We start from the raw sequence: 15,134 nt of genomic DNA, 5'->3' as shown, positions 1-15,134 counted from the left end.
GTATGTCCTGTCTATCCCGTAATGGACGTTCCTTGCTCCCTCAAAATTTACGTTATGATTTCTGCCCTTGATATACATTTACGTTTCTAGGAAAAAAATCTTATAGATTTACTGAAATCTGCGGTTGACTTTGGGGCCTGAATAGTTCCCAGTCTCTAGACCATAAATAATTCAGTTCCAGCGGAACTTCCGACACCAGTCGCGTCCAGACTGAGAAGAACATTATAGTACTGACTACACCTCCTTCTCCAGCTCCCCTACCCCACCTAACTGCTCCACCAGGACTGATAAATTTTCACTGCAGACTTGAAAGTCGACTTATCTATGTTTCATGCTCTGGTGGTTTTCATAAACATTTGTAAACAATGACAAAATAACACACTGACCACGTCAAGACCCATTTTATAGCCTCGGTTACGGGTATACCACCCGTCCTGTCCCTCCCACTCGTCAGGCATGGGGGGCAACATGATCTTGTTTTGTGAAAAGAAGTAATGACGTTACCGTAATGCCATTCCATTATCAAATGAGTTCACCGATTTTCATCGTGTCACACTAGATTATCTACATTTTGTTGTTGTTTTTGTTGTTGTTTTTTTTGTTGTTGCTACTGTTTTCAAAGTGGATAGAACAATATGTAACGTCAAGATTTGACGTTTATTTTGTCAAATAGACAAGCAGTAAAGCAGAAAGATATTCGATTTCAGTGATCTGAAGCGTAACCTAGGCCGCCGTTTGCTGCCCTTGGCGGTTATCTCCCCTCCCCAGATCCCAACGCTCAATATGATGTATGTTTGTATGGACCTTTTTTTGGGGGAAAAATGAACTGTTGTTAATACCGACAGCGAAAAACCCAGACTATTGAATGACACTGTGAAAGGACCCCTGTCCGACACTCGTAGAATTCGAACGCCATCTTGATCCGGTGACCATCTGCTGTCACGCCGTGTCCTGCAGTTCACCTCACTGTCCTTAGTTGTTCCTACCACTGTTTGGTTCTTGATGTTAATGCTTTTAGAATGAATATCTATATCCCTCCGACTCTTATTATTTTTCTTCTGGATATCTACTTGGACGACAGCTGTTGCTGACATCACGTGCTTATGTGCATGTCCTGTCATGTAGAATCTTATTTCGTAGTGGATTTACTTGGTCGTCGTAGTTGTCGTCCTCCTCGTCGTGGTCGTGGTCGTCGTCGTCCTTCTCCTCCTCCTCCTCATCATCATCATTTTTTATATTAATAATTTTCTACACAAATGAAAACAGTACGACACAAGACACAGGGTACAAAAATGTATTCAGCCTATTCCACATATTCTGATTTTAGTTTTCAATCACGTTTCATTTTCTGGTAGGAAAGAGAGTGGGTTTGGTAGTGTAGAGGTCGGGGGAGAAGTGTGTTGGACTAAAGAATAAATGTCAGTACCCAATGCTTTAAATAGGCTGCGTGATGCAGCTGTTCTCGTTACAACGTCGACCTCTGACTCGTGTGGAAGACTGCAGAAGACAGCACGCTCCTGTGGATGGCTAAAGGATACGTGTCGTTGCACCATACATTAGTAGGTTACATGTTACAGTTGGACTCGCTACAACATCGACCACTGGCTCGTGTGTCAGACTGCAGCAGACGGCACAGTCCTGGATCCATGCAGCCGTAGAAGTTCCCAGTTTCGAAGATGAAGGCCCCGCAAAGCATCTACGCACAACACAAAGACAATTAGTCCTTGAAATAAAATTTCACACAAGAATGCCGTAATAGATACATGATGGAGGGGCAGAATCACAGAAACCAAAGAGCGAAAAAAGAAAAAAAAATCACAAAAATTGAAAAGCAACTGAGAAACAGACTATTGGCCATTAAAAATATGCCAAGGAAAGAAGAATGTGTAGAAAGAGAAGGAACACCATGCCCTTGCTTCAGACTAGCATCCTCATCCAATGTGAAGTAACGCCAACAACATGGTGGTAGGGATCCACCCTAAAGTATACAAATCTATACAAGCATGGCTTGAAAAATACACGCAACATTGCAATTTCAAGCTTGAAGTGCATTCATTTCTAGCAATGAGAATTTTTTAAATGACGACATACAGCTGCTTTTTCCGCTTTTTCGCTCCATCAACGTCTACAACGGACCTGAGATAATTGTAAGCTGAACTTCTCAAGGGTCACGCTGCTCTCCATCGGATGAAAGTCCAAAAAGACGATGGAAATTCAAGCAGCAAACTAGCGAGGACCAGTGATGAAAGAAACTACAAAGCAGATATAATATCAAAGGTAAGGTTAATGAATGACCGTCTGTGGTATGTAAAATACCCGTATCAAAAGTTTTCTTTGCACTTTGCGAGCCACGTCTAAAGAAGCTTAGAGCTCTGACATTTACAAAATTGCCTGTAGTAAAATGTGAATTTCCATGAGGCGAAATCCACATTGTAAAGCGAAATATAGGTAATAAAGGAGAAGGTGTGTTGGATTTTCATTAATCGCGAGTGTTATGATGTTAGTTTGACCATCGTACCAACCACCCGTGGAACGTATTATAGTCAAACGCATTCATGATACACAGAGCAAAGCCACAACGCATTAATACTTCCATGAATACGCATTTATCGTACTTATAGCCTCGATCTTTCAAAAACGGGTTCAAAAACGTGGTTGTTTTAGCTTTTCTCAATTACATTTCCTAACCAGAATTAATTTTTTTAAATCTTATATTTTTGTTGAAGACTTTTCTATATAAAATACTTTTATGATACTTTAAAAGTTTTAAATGCCAGTACTGATCCCTTATTCTCCATGTTTAAAGTACGTACAGGAAATATAATCTTACAATTCTTGAGATTAATGTAATAAAAATATCATAGGAAGACCATCACCACAGAGAAAATATGACAGATCGTGATGCACGCTGAAGACGTATGAGCTTGTTTTATGGTCATCAGGAGGACACAAACACCATGCAGGGAGCAGTCCAGGGAAGTAAATGAAGAGACAGTCAAAACAGAGTTAAGTCTAAGAGTGAACTGCGCATTCATCTGGCGCATGCCAAAGCATACAAGACAGGACAATTTATTTATTCATGCAGGTGTCCCTACGGTCTTGAAAATGTATGTTTTTTACCCCGCGAGTACATTTGCCTCTGCTTATTAACTACAGATCCAGGGATAACAACATCTGCAGGGTCTGCACACCACTTTATAACTTCGTAAACAAGTCTCTTTTCATTGAGTTCCCCCTGTTGCCCAGGGCAACCAGTTACCCTTGTTTACAACTACGGCTGCTGTTCTCTTCTATAGTTTCGCCTTCTATTCATTCTCAGCTTACTTCACCGGAGAGCTGAGAGGTAAGATGTATGGAGGACTTCAGATTCTTAATCTTTCTTATTCTGTAGTAAAGGTGCGTACAGAATGACCAAACTCATTCCCAGAAGCACATAAATCCAACGATGAACCTGGAGAAAGAGTTGTGCGAAGCACACACTATTGACATCCAGAAGACCTATTTCTCACAGTTTTCAGTCACTAGAAAAGAAATACAGAGGGAAAGGTCGCACAACGACATGTGAAGCGTGTCAGCGCACCTAAGACGTCCAAGATGTTTACGAGTCGATAACATTTAAGCATTCATGTTATTCATTCATATTACCTCGGTCCTATGTGAACAATAAAGCTTATTCACGCTCATGAGTTTTTCATCCTCATGAGAGTTCTCTCTGTGTTGACTAATTTCACTCTGGGAAAGATGAAGCCTGTATGAAAAGCAAAAAAACTACTCGAATACAACAAAGAAAGTGAAGCTCCTATATTACACCTTTCAGGCGGGATGGGCACGTGCGCCCCGAAGAAAACGTACATCTAAAATCCACACAATTATTAATTAATTATTGATTGAAATCTCGACAAGAGTGCAGCAGCGTTCGTAAGCCGACGGAACAAATCGAATGGAAAACAAATATGTTACAAGCCCGCACGTGCAGAAGGCAACAGAGGAAGACATACTGTTTATCAGGGACAGACCGTCTTCAAGATTGTAACCTGCTTGTCCATGATATATTTTCTCTTTTAACCTGCCTCTCTATGTTATATTTCCTCAATGAATACTCAGTCTTGAACTGAGTGCACAGCTTTTGAAGGAATAGTTAATACCAACTGAGATGTTTGATCTTTTTTAAATAGTTCTAATCAAATCAAACTTTATTCTCTGTCCGAGGAAGTGCAAGACAGAAATTTTTCTGCAAGGGTCTTTCGAAGGTGGTAGCCGCCGAGCCTAATAAAAATAGAATTGGTTATCGAGTGTGAAAGAGTGGTCAAGATGTCCACTGTAAGACCTACTAGCAAGACCACAAGACTGATCCTGTTGTCAGGCCTGGCGTTGCTGCGTCTAACCGAGTCCTGACAAGTAATACCGGCAGGTCGGGTCAACAAGCAGGACGACTTGCTCAGGATCCAGCCGGAATGATGATGATGATAATGAAAAAAGGAAAAAAAAAAGAGAAAGCGGAAATAAAAATGAAATTAGTGAAAAAAATGTTGATTTTATATTTCATTAAAAAAAAAAACTACATCAATTGCTTCGGTGTAAAGGGGCATAATTTCATTTCCCTCCCACATAGATGCAACATTCATAAAAGACCAGACAGACCCCTAGATGGAGTGATTTCCATGATGGTCAGATATCCACGTTGCAAACTGCAAAAGCCGGTTATCGTGACCTTAGCTTAACACCACGTTTTGATGTCTTCACGTAACTCATTAAAAAAAATTGTGAATTTTTTTCTTCCTTAACATTTGGTATAAAAACACCGCCATGCAGCACTGTAGAAGATCATTTCAGCAAGGAAGTCAATGGCAAAAAAACCCAAGATGCTGGTGTCAGAGACGTATTTTTTTTATACTCACTGTAAGTGTCAAGCCGACTTTCCAATAAAAAGTGCTTTTAAACTTGTAATATTTCTTGTTACAAACGCCACTGTTTCCTTCTTTTTCTTTCTTTTCTGATTCATGTACCACTTTCAAGATATAAACAGGAACACCCTAAATTGTGACCTCTTGAGAATTGTCTACGCTGATGCAAGAGGAATTCCCTAAGACAAGGGGTCCTGAGATTGGATTTGTTCTCTTGCAGAGAAAAAAGTTTTTCAGTCCATCCTATTTGCAAGGAAGGTAATCGCTAGCTCAACATCTCATCAAATGCAGAAATGGAGATTGTCGGTTTTGTTTTGTTTTCCTCTGATACCAAGTCTTGCAGACTTTGGTGGTCTCAGAACACGCACACTGCTTTTTCGAAAATTCTTTCTTGGACATTTAGTATCAGGTGACACCGCCTGTACCGACCCCTCGATCCTATAGCCACAAAGATGGCGAAATAATTCCAGGCTTGCGCTTCACAGATGCATGTTAGAATGTAGCTTCATACACTTTAAACACAGTCATCGGCAGGACAAATATGAGCAGGCACCGTCTTGTCCTATCTCTTAGTCTTGTAGTTCCAGCAGGGATTCAACACGAAGTCGTGTCTCTGTCAGCATCCCTCTGGAATCCCTTTGCCTGTTTCACTGATCTGGTTTACTGTAGACTTGTCTCCTATTCGATATTTGTATCCAGCCTCCTTCTGTCTGCCTAATATTCTTCGCCGGTGTCATGCAGGAGTTCTGTGGTACCTCCCAGTGATCTTGTAAAAGCTGAAATAGAGTTGCGAAGTCTCTCTAGAGACTAATGGAGAAGTGAAAGATTTCTGTGAAACTTTTGGAAAGCTTTAGCTACAGTCTTCCACCTAAATCTGAATGTTCGAAGTTCTTTGCATTTTGTTATCTGGAAAGCATCATATGGCGCACTACCCTGAGTTGTCCAGACTTCAAAGTACGAATTCGTGCTGAATGATTTTGAGTTTATTTTTATTTTCCATAATGACTTTAAAACTATAAATATCGGGTTCAAAAAACAACAGTGTTTCATGGAAATATATGTTTTTCAGTTTGAATGGTAAGAGCTACACCAGATCGGCTCCAAAACTCCCAGAAAGCACAAGTTCCCAGGGTTTTCTGATACATAAAGCCTGATTCAAGTCCGGAAATCATTGTAAATTACGCGAGATGAAATTCTTCCCTGCCATCAGACGGAAACCAGGACTCTGTACAAATCTGGTTTTCTGTAATATGTGGTCCAGGGGTTACAGGCAGATTACCCAAGCCTTCTGCATTTTCTGTATCAGATTATGATGGTAGTTTCATCATGCAGAGTGCAGAACCTGCTGCATCGAAGACCAAAAAAAAATTTTTTTTTACTCTCAACATCAATGTTTAATGCACATACTTCAGTCGAGTGGCTCACGATGCAAACCATCAGAAAATGATGAGCAAATCGTAAGATTCGAGGTCACACCGTTAGGATTTTCCGTTATTCATTTAGCAGAGAAGCTATCGGTGCCTTAAGAAAATAGCTGCTTTATACTTCCCTGGCTTTATCGCCAAAAAAGGTAAGAAAAATATTTAGTGGCAAAATATCCTGAAATGTCAATGGGAATAGAGGGAAGAGTAAGAGACCCTTCTTACAATCAAGGAAGTGGTACAGAGAGTTAATGAGGTTCTAAATGCCTTTAAATAAAGTGACAATACTTTTAAGCAATGATCACACTGAGTTTGTTGATTTAGTAGGAGAGTGCTTCTTCCTTGAAGTGATTTCGCACTATGGGGTGGAGTGAGGGAGAAGGAAACCGGAGTACCCGGAGAAAACACCAGACTCCCATCCTTGCAAACAGGTGTCACACACAGAAACTGTCCTTAGATGAGATCTGAACCCAGAGCCTATCATTGCAGTGGTGACAAGCGTTCACGTTCATATAATTCTGACTAGCGCAGGTCCACTTTCACGAAAAAGAGCGAGTTTATTTTTCGAAAAGTAAAAGAAACACGGAGTATCACACTAAGAACGTGCGAAATTTGAAAAGACTGTCGTTGTCTAGACTGTTGAAGATAGGAAGGTAGAAGCAACTAAAAAAGTGAAAAGTAGAGAAACCATTTGTTTTTCATGAAGGCAACATTTCTTGTCTTTAACCTGAGGGCGTGGGCATGTGGTTTTCTTCGTGGATAAATGATACAAAATCTTAAGTTTTTTCTCTCTCACTCACTTTTCCTTGTGAATTCGCATTTTTATACTCCAGGTTCTAGCTTCTAGTTAGCTTTTAAGCTGTTTTTGTTTCAAGGAGATACCAAAAAAATGTATTAAATTACATGTATAATCACATACACTTTCTTACACAGCAATTCATTTTGAAGTTTCGAAATAAAAAATACTTGGGGTATACTTTAAAAAGTCGGTAGGCAAACAACATATAAACATGCATTTTGTGTGTTTGTGTGTGTGTGTGTGTGTGGGAGGGGGGGGTAGAGTGAAGGGAATGGAGGTAAAGAGAGAAAAAGAAAGAATTTTGCTTGAAGCTTATTGTTTTCTCTTGCATTTTCCTGGACAAATTTCCTTCCAGGACCTGGATCGCAGTCTTCAAATGAAATTAAAGAGATCAATACCACTTTTCAAGCTCTCTGTGTAGACTGGTAATGATATAGTTCCCATCTATATTCCCCCTTGACCGTCTGAAGCGCTTGACAAGAGAAGGCATGACTGCTTGCTCTTTAATGTCAATGGTTGACACCGCGCTATGGTTGTGGCTATCCTAGACCAACGTGCACACTAGATGGTGGCTATCCTCGACCACATTAGATGGTGGCTGTCCTAGACCATCATGCCTCACTAGATGGTGGCTATCCTAGATCAACATGCCTCACTAGATGGTGGCTATCCTAGATCCACATGCCTCGCTAGATGGTGGCTATCCTAGACCAACATGCATACTAGATGGTGGCTATCCTAGACCAACATGCATACTAGATGGTGGCTATCCTCGACCACATTAGATGGTGGCTGTCCTAGACTAACATGCCCCACTAGATGGTGGCTATCCTAGACCAACATGCCCCACTAGATGGTAGCTATCCTAGACCAACATGCCTCACTAGATGGTTTCTACCCTAGACTAACACCCATAAATACAAGGACATGATAGAGGACATGATTTAGATGTTAGTCTTGCTGCTAGTTTATAAGATAATATAATTGATATTTTGTTGTTGTTATTTGGAAAATTTACACTTTTATTTCGTTAAGTATATTGTGACAGTGACAGAATAACTACTAAATAGATAATTTCGATAATGAATCAATGCAGTAAAAAAAATGAATTTCTGATCATAAAGGACCCAGCTTTCGAAAATGTTTTCTCCTCCAAAGAAAACCTTCTCTGTCAGACTAAAGCAATTTCACTTTCTCCAAAAGTTTTCCACATCTATAAAACCAAGAACACGTAAACACGCGTACCACATGCAGAAGCACACCAGTCCACATTTAATTTTTTTTTAATGGGGGAAGAGAAGAAAAATCGGTTTGCGGAAGAACCGTCCTTGTGTGTGTATTTGTGGTCTGGAGCTCTAAACATCGTTTGTAGAAAATAAAACTATCAACAGCTAGCTTCTAAAGCTTGATTTTTCTCCGGGGAGAAAAATTGAATCCTCCCTCGTATCCAGTTCTTGGTTTCCAGAATACAATTATCACATAAGGCACATTTGATTTCCTCTTTGATGATGAGGTCTCTAAAAGAACCAGCATTTGTACATTCTCTAAACTCGCGGTTTTGATTAAGCCAGAAGTGAACAAGGAACATATTAACTCAAAATGTAGAAAAAAGAAATGTCATCACTAACTTTTGCGAGGAATGTTACTTTTTTGGCATTCTTTCATGCAAACAACTTTAACATCGATAACTCTGGCGTTGGAAGCAGTTTCAAGCTCAGTAGCAGCAGCATGCATACTATACTCATCGTCAAGACAACGGGGTGAGGTGACCCTTGCCCTCCCCTTTGTGAATAGGAAGAATTCGATCACGTCATGCGACACGTTCATGCAAAACACGTGAAAACCGTTAAACAACGGAAACACTTACCCCTGCACCACACTCCTTTAGCTTGTAGAGACAGCTACCCCGGGTACCAAACAACACGCACTCATAGCAGGTTAGGACATCTGGGGTCAACAAACAGATCTTATGTCATGACATGTAAAAAGAGGATGCGATTATCCTGGAGAGGAGAGGGAGCTTAAATATGATACTCGGCTTTGTTCTTTTCTAATATATATATATTTCGGCAAAAGTATTTTTACAGGACAAAACAGAAAAAAGGAAAATATCTCGAGGATGGCAGTATGTTTTCAATGAACAGATGGACACGTGCTCAAGACCTATACAGATTAATATATATTCTACCTATGTAAAGATACATATGTGTTAAGATAAGATAAGATAAGATAAGATAAGCAGAAACAGATTAACATATGCTCTACATAAGGCAGAAACACACAGATTCACATATGCTCCACAGATAAACGAGAAACTCTCATTGGTCTTAAAGGACATATTTATTTTACATTCCACGAAATCAGAAACATCTATTTGCAATGAAGACTGCTCTAAAGAGAGAAGAATTATTATGGTATCCTTTAATTATTATAAAGAGGGAGATGATTCTTCTCTCACACTTCAGTTTTAGCCTACCCTTCACTGGTTATTGTGGAAACAGGATTGATTTCTGCACAAAGCTCGACTCAACAAAGAAAATAAGTTTAAATTAATTATTAAAAGCTCTTGGCCAGTAAAGTTCTTACCCGGGTTTGCTGCAGCGATCAAGTCGCGAGAAGCGATCAAGTTGTCCTCTTTGGAATTTTTTTTCCTATTAGACAGGAACTCCGCCAGTGATAGTTCATCCTAAAAAGAAAGGAAATCTGTTCATTGTATAACACATTCGCATTTTCTAAAAAAAAGATTCAAACAAATCTAGGCACAAGTTCTGCTCACTTACTCTGCTCTCAGAATCCAAAGTGTTTGCGTGAACTGTGGACCATATCACAGCCAGTGCAATGAAAGAATACACCCAGAATCCAGTCATTTTCACGAAGTTTTAACCAGCACAGTCGCTCAAGCTCCGTATTTGCTCAACCAGAGATGCCGACAGTGGAAAAATATTTTCACGAGTGAAATTTATAATGGATGTGGTTTTTATCATGCAATTTTTTCAGGTCCCATGAAACAAAATTTAGACCATTTGCCCAAAAGGTCGTGCTTTTCAGAAAAGAGCGATACTCAATTAAGGTGTCCCATTCACTCACACACCCACTCGAGTGAAAAGTCAGTGACGGAGACACTAATGGAGGAGCCAGGACTGTGAGGAACTGAATGTCATAACGGGATGTCGCGATGGTAGACGGAGTCATTTATCGCAGAGCACACCCATGACATTTGCTCAATCACAGTGATTATGATTTGCTCTGTAATTTCGAGAATAACCGTTCTTACTGGCTTGCAATCATTTTTTTTCGGGGTGGGGGAGACTTTTCTGTAAAAAAGATCAGTGCAATTTATAAAAGAATATTTAAAAGAACGGATGATAATCGCTAACAGCTTCAAAACGAGGTGGACACATTTACTGGTGATTATTCTATCTCGGGATATTGAGTACAGCCAAGAGTTTTTCACGGATTTTCAGACAACACTGAGGATAAAAACAGCTAATCTCCGTTTGTCAGTATTCTCATGATGTAACTGTAATAAAACGAACGTACACTTACCTTGCATACGCACGACGTGATACACACCCACACAACACAACGCTCGACGAGCCTCTTCAGATGACGATGAGGACGAAAAAGACTTTTGTAGGTGAATCGAATCGGAAAGGCACAAATTCAGAGGAATGTCCCTGAGAGAGTCATAAAGAAGATGGCGGAGAAGACTTGTGTTTTCCCGCTCACTTGGCTATTTTTAGAGCAACTGCTTTTCTCTTACATATGACGTCTTTTTTTGTGCTTCAAGTGACGTGGAACAATTGACGCACACAAGACGTCAGTCAGACGCAAGACACCTTTCGCCCACGAGACAATACAAGACTTACCACAGTGATCTCCCTTTACTGCCTGAACGCAGCGAGTCATTCAATTGTTCTTCCTTCTACATCTTTGTGACTATTTTGTGATTTTGTTCAGAGATTAGTCCGCTTTTGGATCATATATTGTGCTTTATAAATTTCCATATTATTATTATTATTATTATTATTATTATTATTATTATTATTATTATTATTAAACGAAGCATTGCAGGTCATACAGCATACGGTTGTGTCCAAGAGGTAAAGTTCAGCGTAGTTTTAGGAAATTCGTTTATAAGTATAATTTTATTTGCAAAAGATCAGTACATTACGAAAACGTTGTGCATAATTTCAAAAAAATCAAAACAGAAAAGAAACTCCCATAGTCTACCATTAGCATTATTCCACAGTGTGGAATAATTATTTATAATAATGATGATATAATAATTTTATAAATAACGAAATAATTTAAGGAATTTACCTCGTCGTTGGTTATGTGAGTAAGGTACAGAATTTCCTAAATACAGGAAACAGGGTGGATGGGTGTGAAGACACAAGTGCATGCAGACCCCACCACCCATCCATTTCACACACAAATATGAACACTGCTCACCCACACATTCCTCACTCCACACACCAAAACATCCATTAAAGAGACAATAGAGAGACAGCTATTACGGGTCCCGACATGGCGATTACTGTAAATGACTTCTAAAATATCATTCATTGCAATACCGGAAATATGTCAAAGCTGATTCTCCAAAGAATGCCTTAACAATTGTCCAGTAAACGGAATGAGCGTTTAGTAAGCGGAGCTTACCTGTCACATTCATGTCGAAATTATTTGGCAAAGTCGCTTACCCGCTCAGTTATCTCGCTACAACTGCAGCATGTGGTGGTTACCCCGCGGATTTCCACCTACACATGACACTGGAGATGGAGTAATATGTAGCTATATATATTATGGCGGTGTATTTATGTCGTCATCTACACAAGTGTACATTTATTCTAACAACAGTCATGTCTTCTTCTTCTTCTGCAGCATCGTCAAGGTTAATAATGTTATTATTTATATATTAATATTATTATTTAATAATTCAAGATGTCCGTCGTGTGTTTCAACGGACGAATGAATTATATTTGTCTGGTTGACAATCTTAACTAAGGTTTACATTTGAAGCAAGGCTTATATCACGAGTATACTGACAGTCATTCTAGGGATTATTTTCGTGGAAAAATGGTATACACAAGCAACAATAATATCCTCATAACAGTTCGAAACACACTTACCCATTCTAAGAAAACTGACATCCCCTCCTTACCTTAGCAATTGAATATCTGAAGACACAGACACAGCTTTATGAATACAGACAGCCACAATACCCTCAAGTCTTTGTTCGCGGGAAGATAAGCATACCATATACTCTGGGAAGGGCATTTTCTATGTAACTTAGCTGGCATTACCGCATTTCTAGTAGGGCAACAAGTATTAAATTGCCTGCAAGACTCTTTGAATGACGGAAATATCAGCTTGAGCATAAGACTTTGCTCATTCCTTGGAGCATCTTAAAGGGATACTAAAGGGTAGTGATAAGGCTGTGGCGACAGTCAAACGTTTCAAAAATAGATTTAGTTAGAATTACAGAGCACGAGAGCGATACAGGAGAAATAAAGGATTCGTTTCTCACTTAATTACCACTTATTAGCACTATTTCGGTTGCCGATGTTTATAAAAATCGAAAAAATCCAGTGAAATCGACCCTTGTGTCCTTCCGCCGAGTAGCTACGATAGCTTCCCGAGATGAGTCAAGCAGACGAGTCTTTTGTGACGTCACAAACGACAGGAAGTGTCTGTGGTCATTGCTAGGATAGTGATCGGTGGTGTCTCTTAGTTGGATTTGTGATCTCCAAAGTCATTAACTATCGAGATGGCCATGAATAATGTTCAATTTTACCAATTTGAACCACTTGCATCAGCTCACAATCGACTGCACATCCTCGGAGGACGAGGAAAATGTTGCAGCAGTCGAAGCACAAAGCAGGTACGTAGGACCAGAGATCTGTAGGGACAGATCTCTGGTAGGACTATAGAAGTAAGTCATACTGTGTGCACGGGAACAGAAAGTGAACGCATGCTTTACCTTCAAGCACTTTAAATAAACATAATGCACTCAAACTCTTTACACTGGCATTGTTGTTGACGAATTCACTTCGTAGTGTATTTAAAAAATAAAATTACATTTGGTATGCTAATTATTTCCTCACACACACCGGAATATTCACATTGTATATGATAATTTGGGTTTTAAGTGAACTTTCCTAAGGATAGTTTAAAAAATTAATAGTTTGAAATATCTGTATTTAAATATTTTAAACAGACTTTAATATAATACTATTTGCAGCCTTTTTTGGGGGATATAGTTTGAATAATTACACTAATGACTTACTTTATAACAACGATGGATAGAATTCAAGCAGAGACATTTGCTTTATATGTTATTATGCCTGTGCTTTTAACTTATATGTTTGTTGTTTAAATGTGTATTTACATAGATTCATTTATCACAGTTTCAGACTGGTGCATTTGTGAGCATTGTCAGGAATGGCCACAACAAATGTTGAAGCATAAAAAAATGTAGAGTAAAAGCTTAAAAGTGAATTGTTAAGAAAATGTTCCCTATACATCATGAAAATTGTTACATTTATCCAAATCCAGTTATTGGACACACTTCATATCAGATGCATCATGTATCTGACATGAATTGTAAAATAAAATCTTCCCTTTGTTAACATTAATTTCTTTTATTTGTTCAAACTCAGGTATGGGACACACTTTATCTTTATGTCCAAAACAAATCTTGCATGCATCTGGCATTTTTATTTTACAAACATCATTTCTGAAATACTTGGTGCTGAATTTACCTTTCATTCTTTATTTTCTTACAAACTAATAACAATGCAAGGAAAACTGTGTGAGAACTGATTTCTTTCTTTCACATAATATACAGACATGTGGCTTAATCTTTTTATTTCCTCAAGTTCCACTGCATGTGAATTTTTCATTTGATTGCTCTGTAAGCATTTAAAACAGTTTCAACAATGTATTTTGTCATAATTTTCTTAATTCTTGCACAGTTATGGATTCCAATAAACCAAGTGGACAATTTGAGACACATGTGTGTTTGTGTACTTGTCAAACGTTGAACATTTAGGAAGCCTAAAAGAGTGTGGCTGTGATGTCCAGGAGTAATGATGGCCACAGGAGCTGTCTTGGCATATGGTTATAAATTTGACTTCTATGTGACACTCATCTATAGTTGTGATAGAGGGGTTGCTACACTGCCTGCAGACACTCAGCAGCTCCTCCGACTTCTTTTCGTGAATGATAAATTTTCTTTCCAGGAAGGGATTTGTGCCCAGTTCATCTTTCTGAGAATTCCTAGAGACAAATATCGAGACTAAAATCATAGTTAAAACCATAAATCATTTTTATAGCTAAATATCAGCTTAAATTCTTGTGCTAGCATGTTTCTGATATAAACTATCAAGTACTGACTGTTTGTTAGTAACTGCAATATAAATTTTGTTTACTGGTGCTCCTCGACTGCTGAATTATTCCACTCTGAGGTGTCATTTTCATTTTCTGACTCCCCATATCAATATCAGGATCACACCTAGCAGACATTTATAGACACAATTTCCTTCTTTTTCATTTCATTATGAAAAAAATTTATCCACATAAAAATTTTACAAAGCCATATAAAATTATTTTGTTATCTAAGTGTTTAAAACTGCACATATTTTTGGCCTTGAATATCCTTATAAGAAGAAAATATCTGGCACAGTTTGTGGAATTCATGCCAATTTTAGATAAAAGAGATGTGTAATAGAGAAAAGAACTAAAAAGTGGCCATTACCTTTCAGGATTGGAGCTGAGATCTGGGTCTGGACCTCTTTATTTAAGCACAGTTGAACTGTTTGTTGTGACTGACTTGTTATAGTCTGAACATTAAAGTTTTATAAAGTAATCATTCCACAAAACATTAAAACAATAATAAAACATGTATGATTATACCATGTGATCAAGCTATTATTATTTTTAATTCTTTACAGTATCCAACATAAAACACAATCATTAATATTACTCTAATTTTCAAATGTTGAAATA

The 15,134-nt window shown here is 38.6% G+C and overlaps 1 protein-coding gene across 1 annotated transcript; it reads right to left on the bottom strand.

Moving 5' to 3' along the window:
* Nucleotides 1–1,277: 1,277 nt before the first annotated feature.
* Nucleotides 1,278–10,220, bottom strand: LOC112574578. Its single transcript, XM_025255751.1, has 4 exons — nucleotides 9,905–10,220; nucleotides 9,711–9,810; nucleotides 8,992–9,071; nucleotides 1,278–1,696 (listed from the first exon to the last, which is right to left on the bottom strand). The coding sequence occupies exons 1-4, from the start codon at nucleotides 9,989–9,991 to the stop codon at nucleotides 1,565–1,567; spliced, it is 399 nt and encodes a 132-aa protein (XP_025111536.1). The 5' UTR covers nucleotides 9,992–10,220; the 3' UTR covers nucleotides 1,278–1,564.
* Nucleotides 10,221–15,134: the final 4,914 nt, after the last annotated feature.

The sequence above is a fragment of the Pomacea canaliculata genome, linkage group LG10 (genome assembly GCF_003073045.1).
Source record: "Pomacea canaliculata isolate SZHN2017 linkage group LG10, ASM307304v1, whole genome shotgun sequence".
NCBI lineage: Eukaryota > Metazoa > Mollusca > Gastropoda > Architaenioglossa > Ampullariidae > Pomacea > Pomacea canaliculata.
This window is presented reverse-complemented; position numbering and strand designations above follow the sequence as displayed.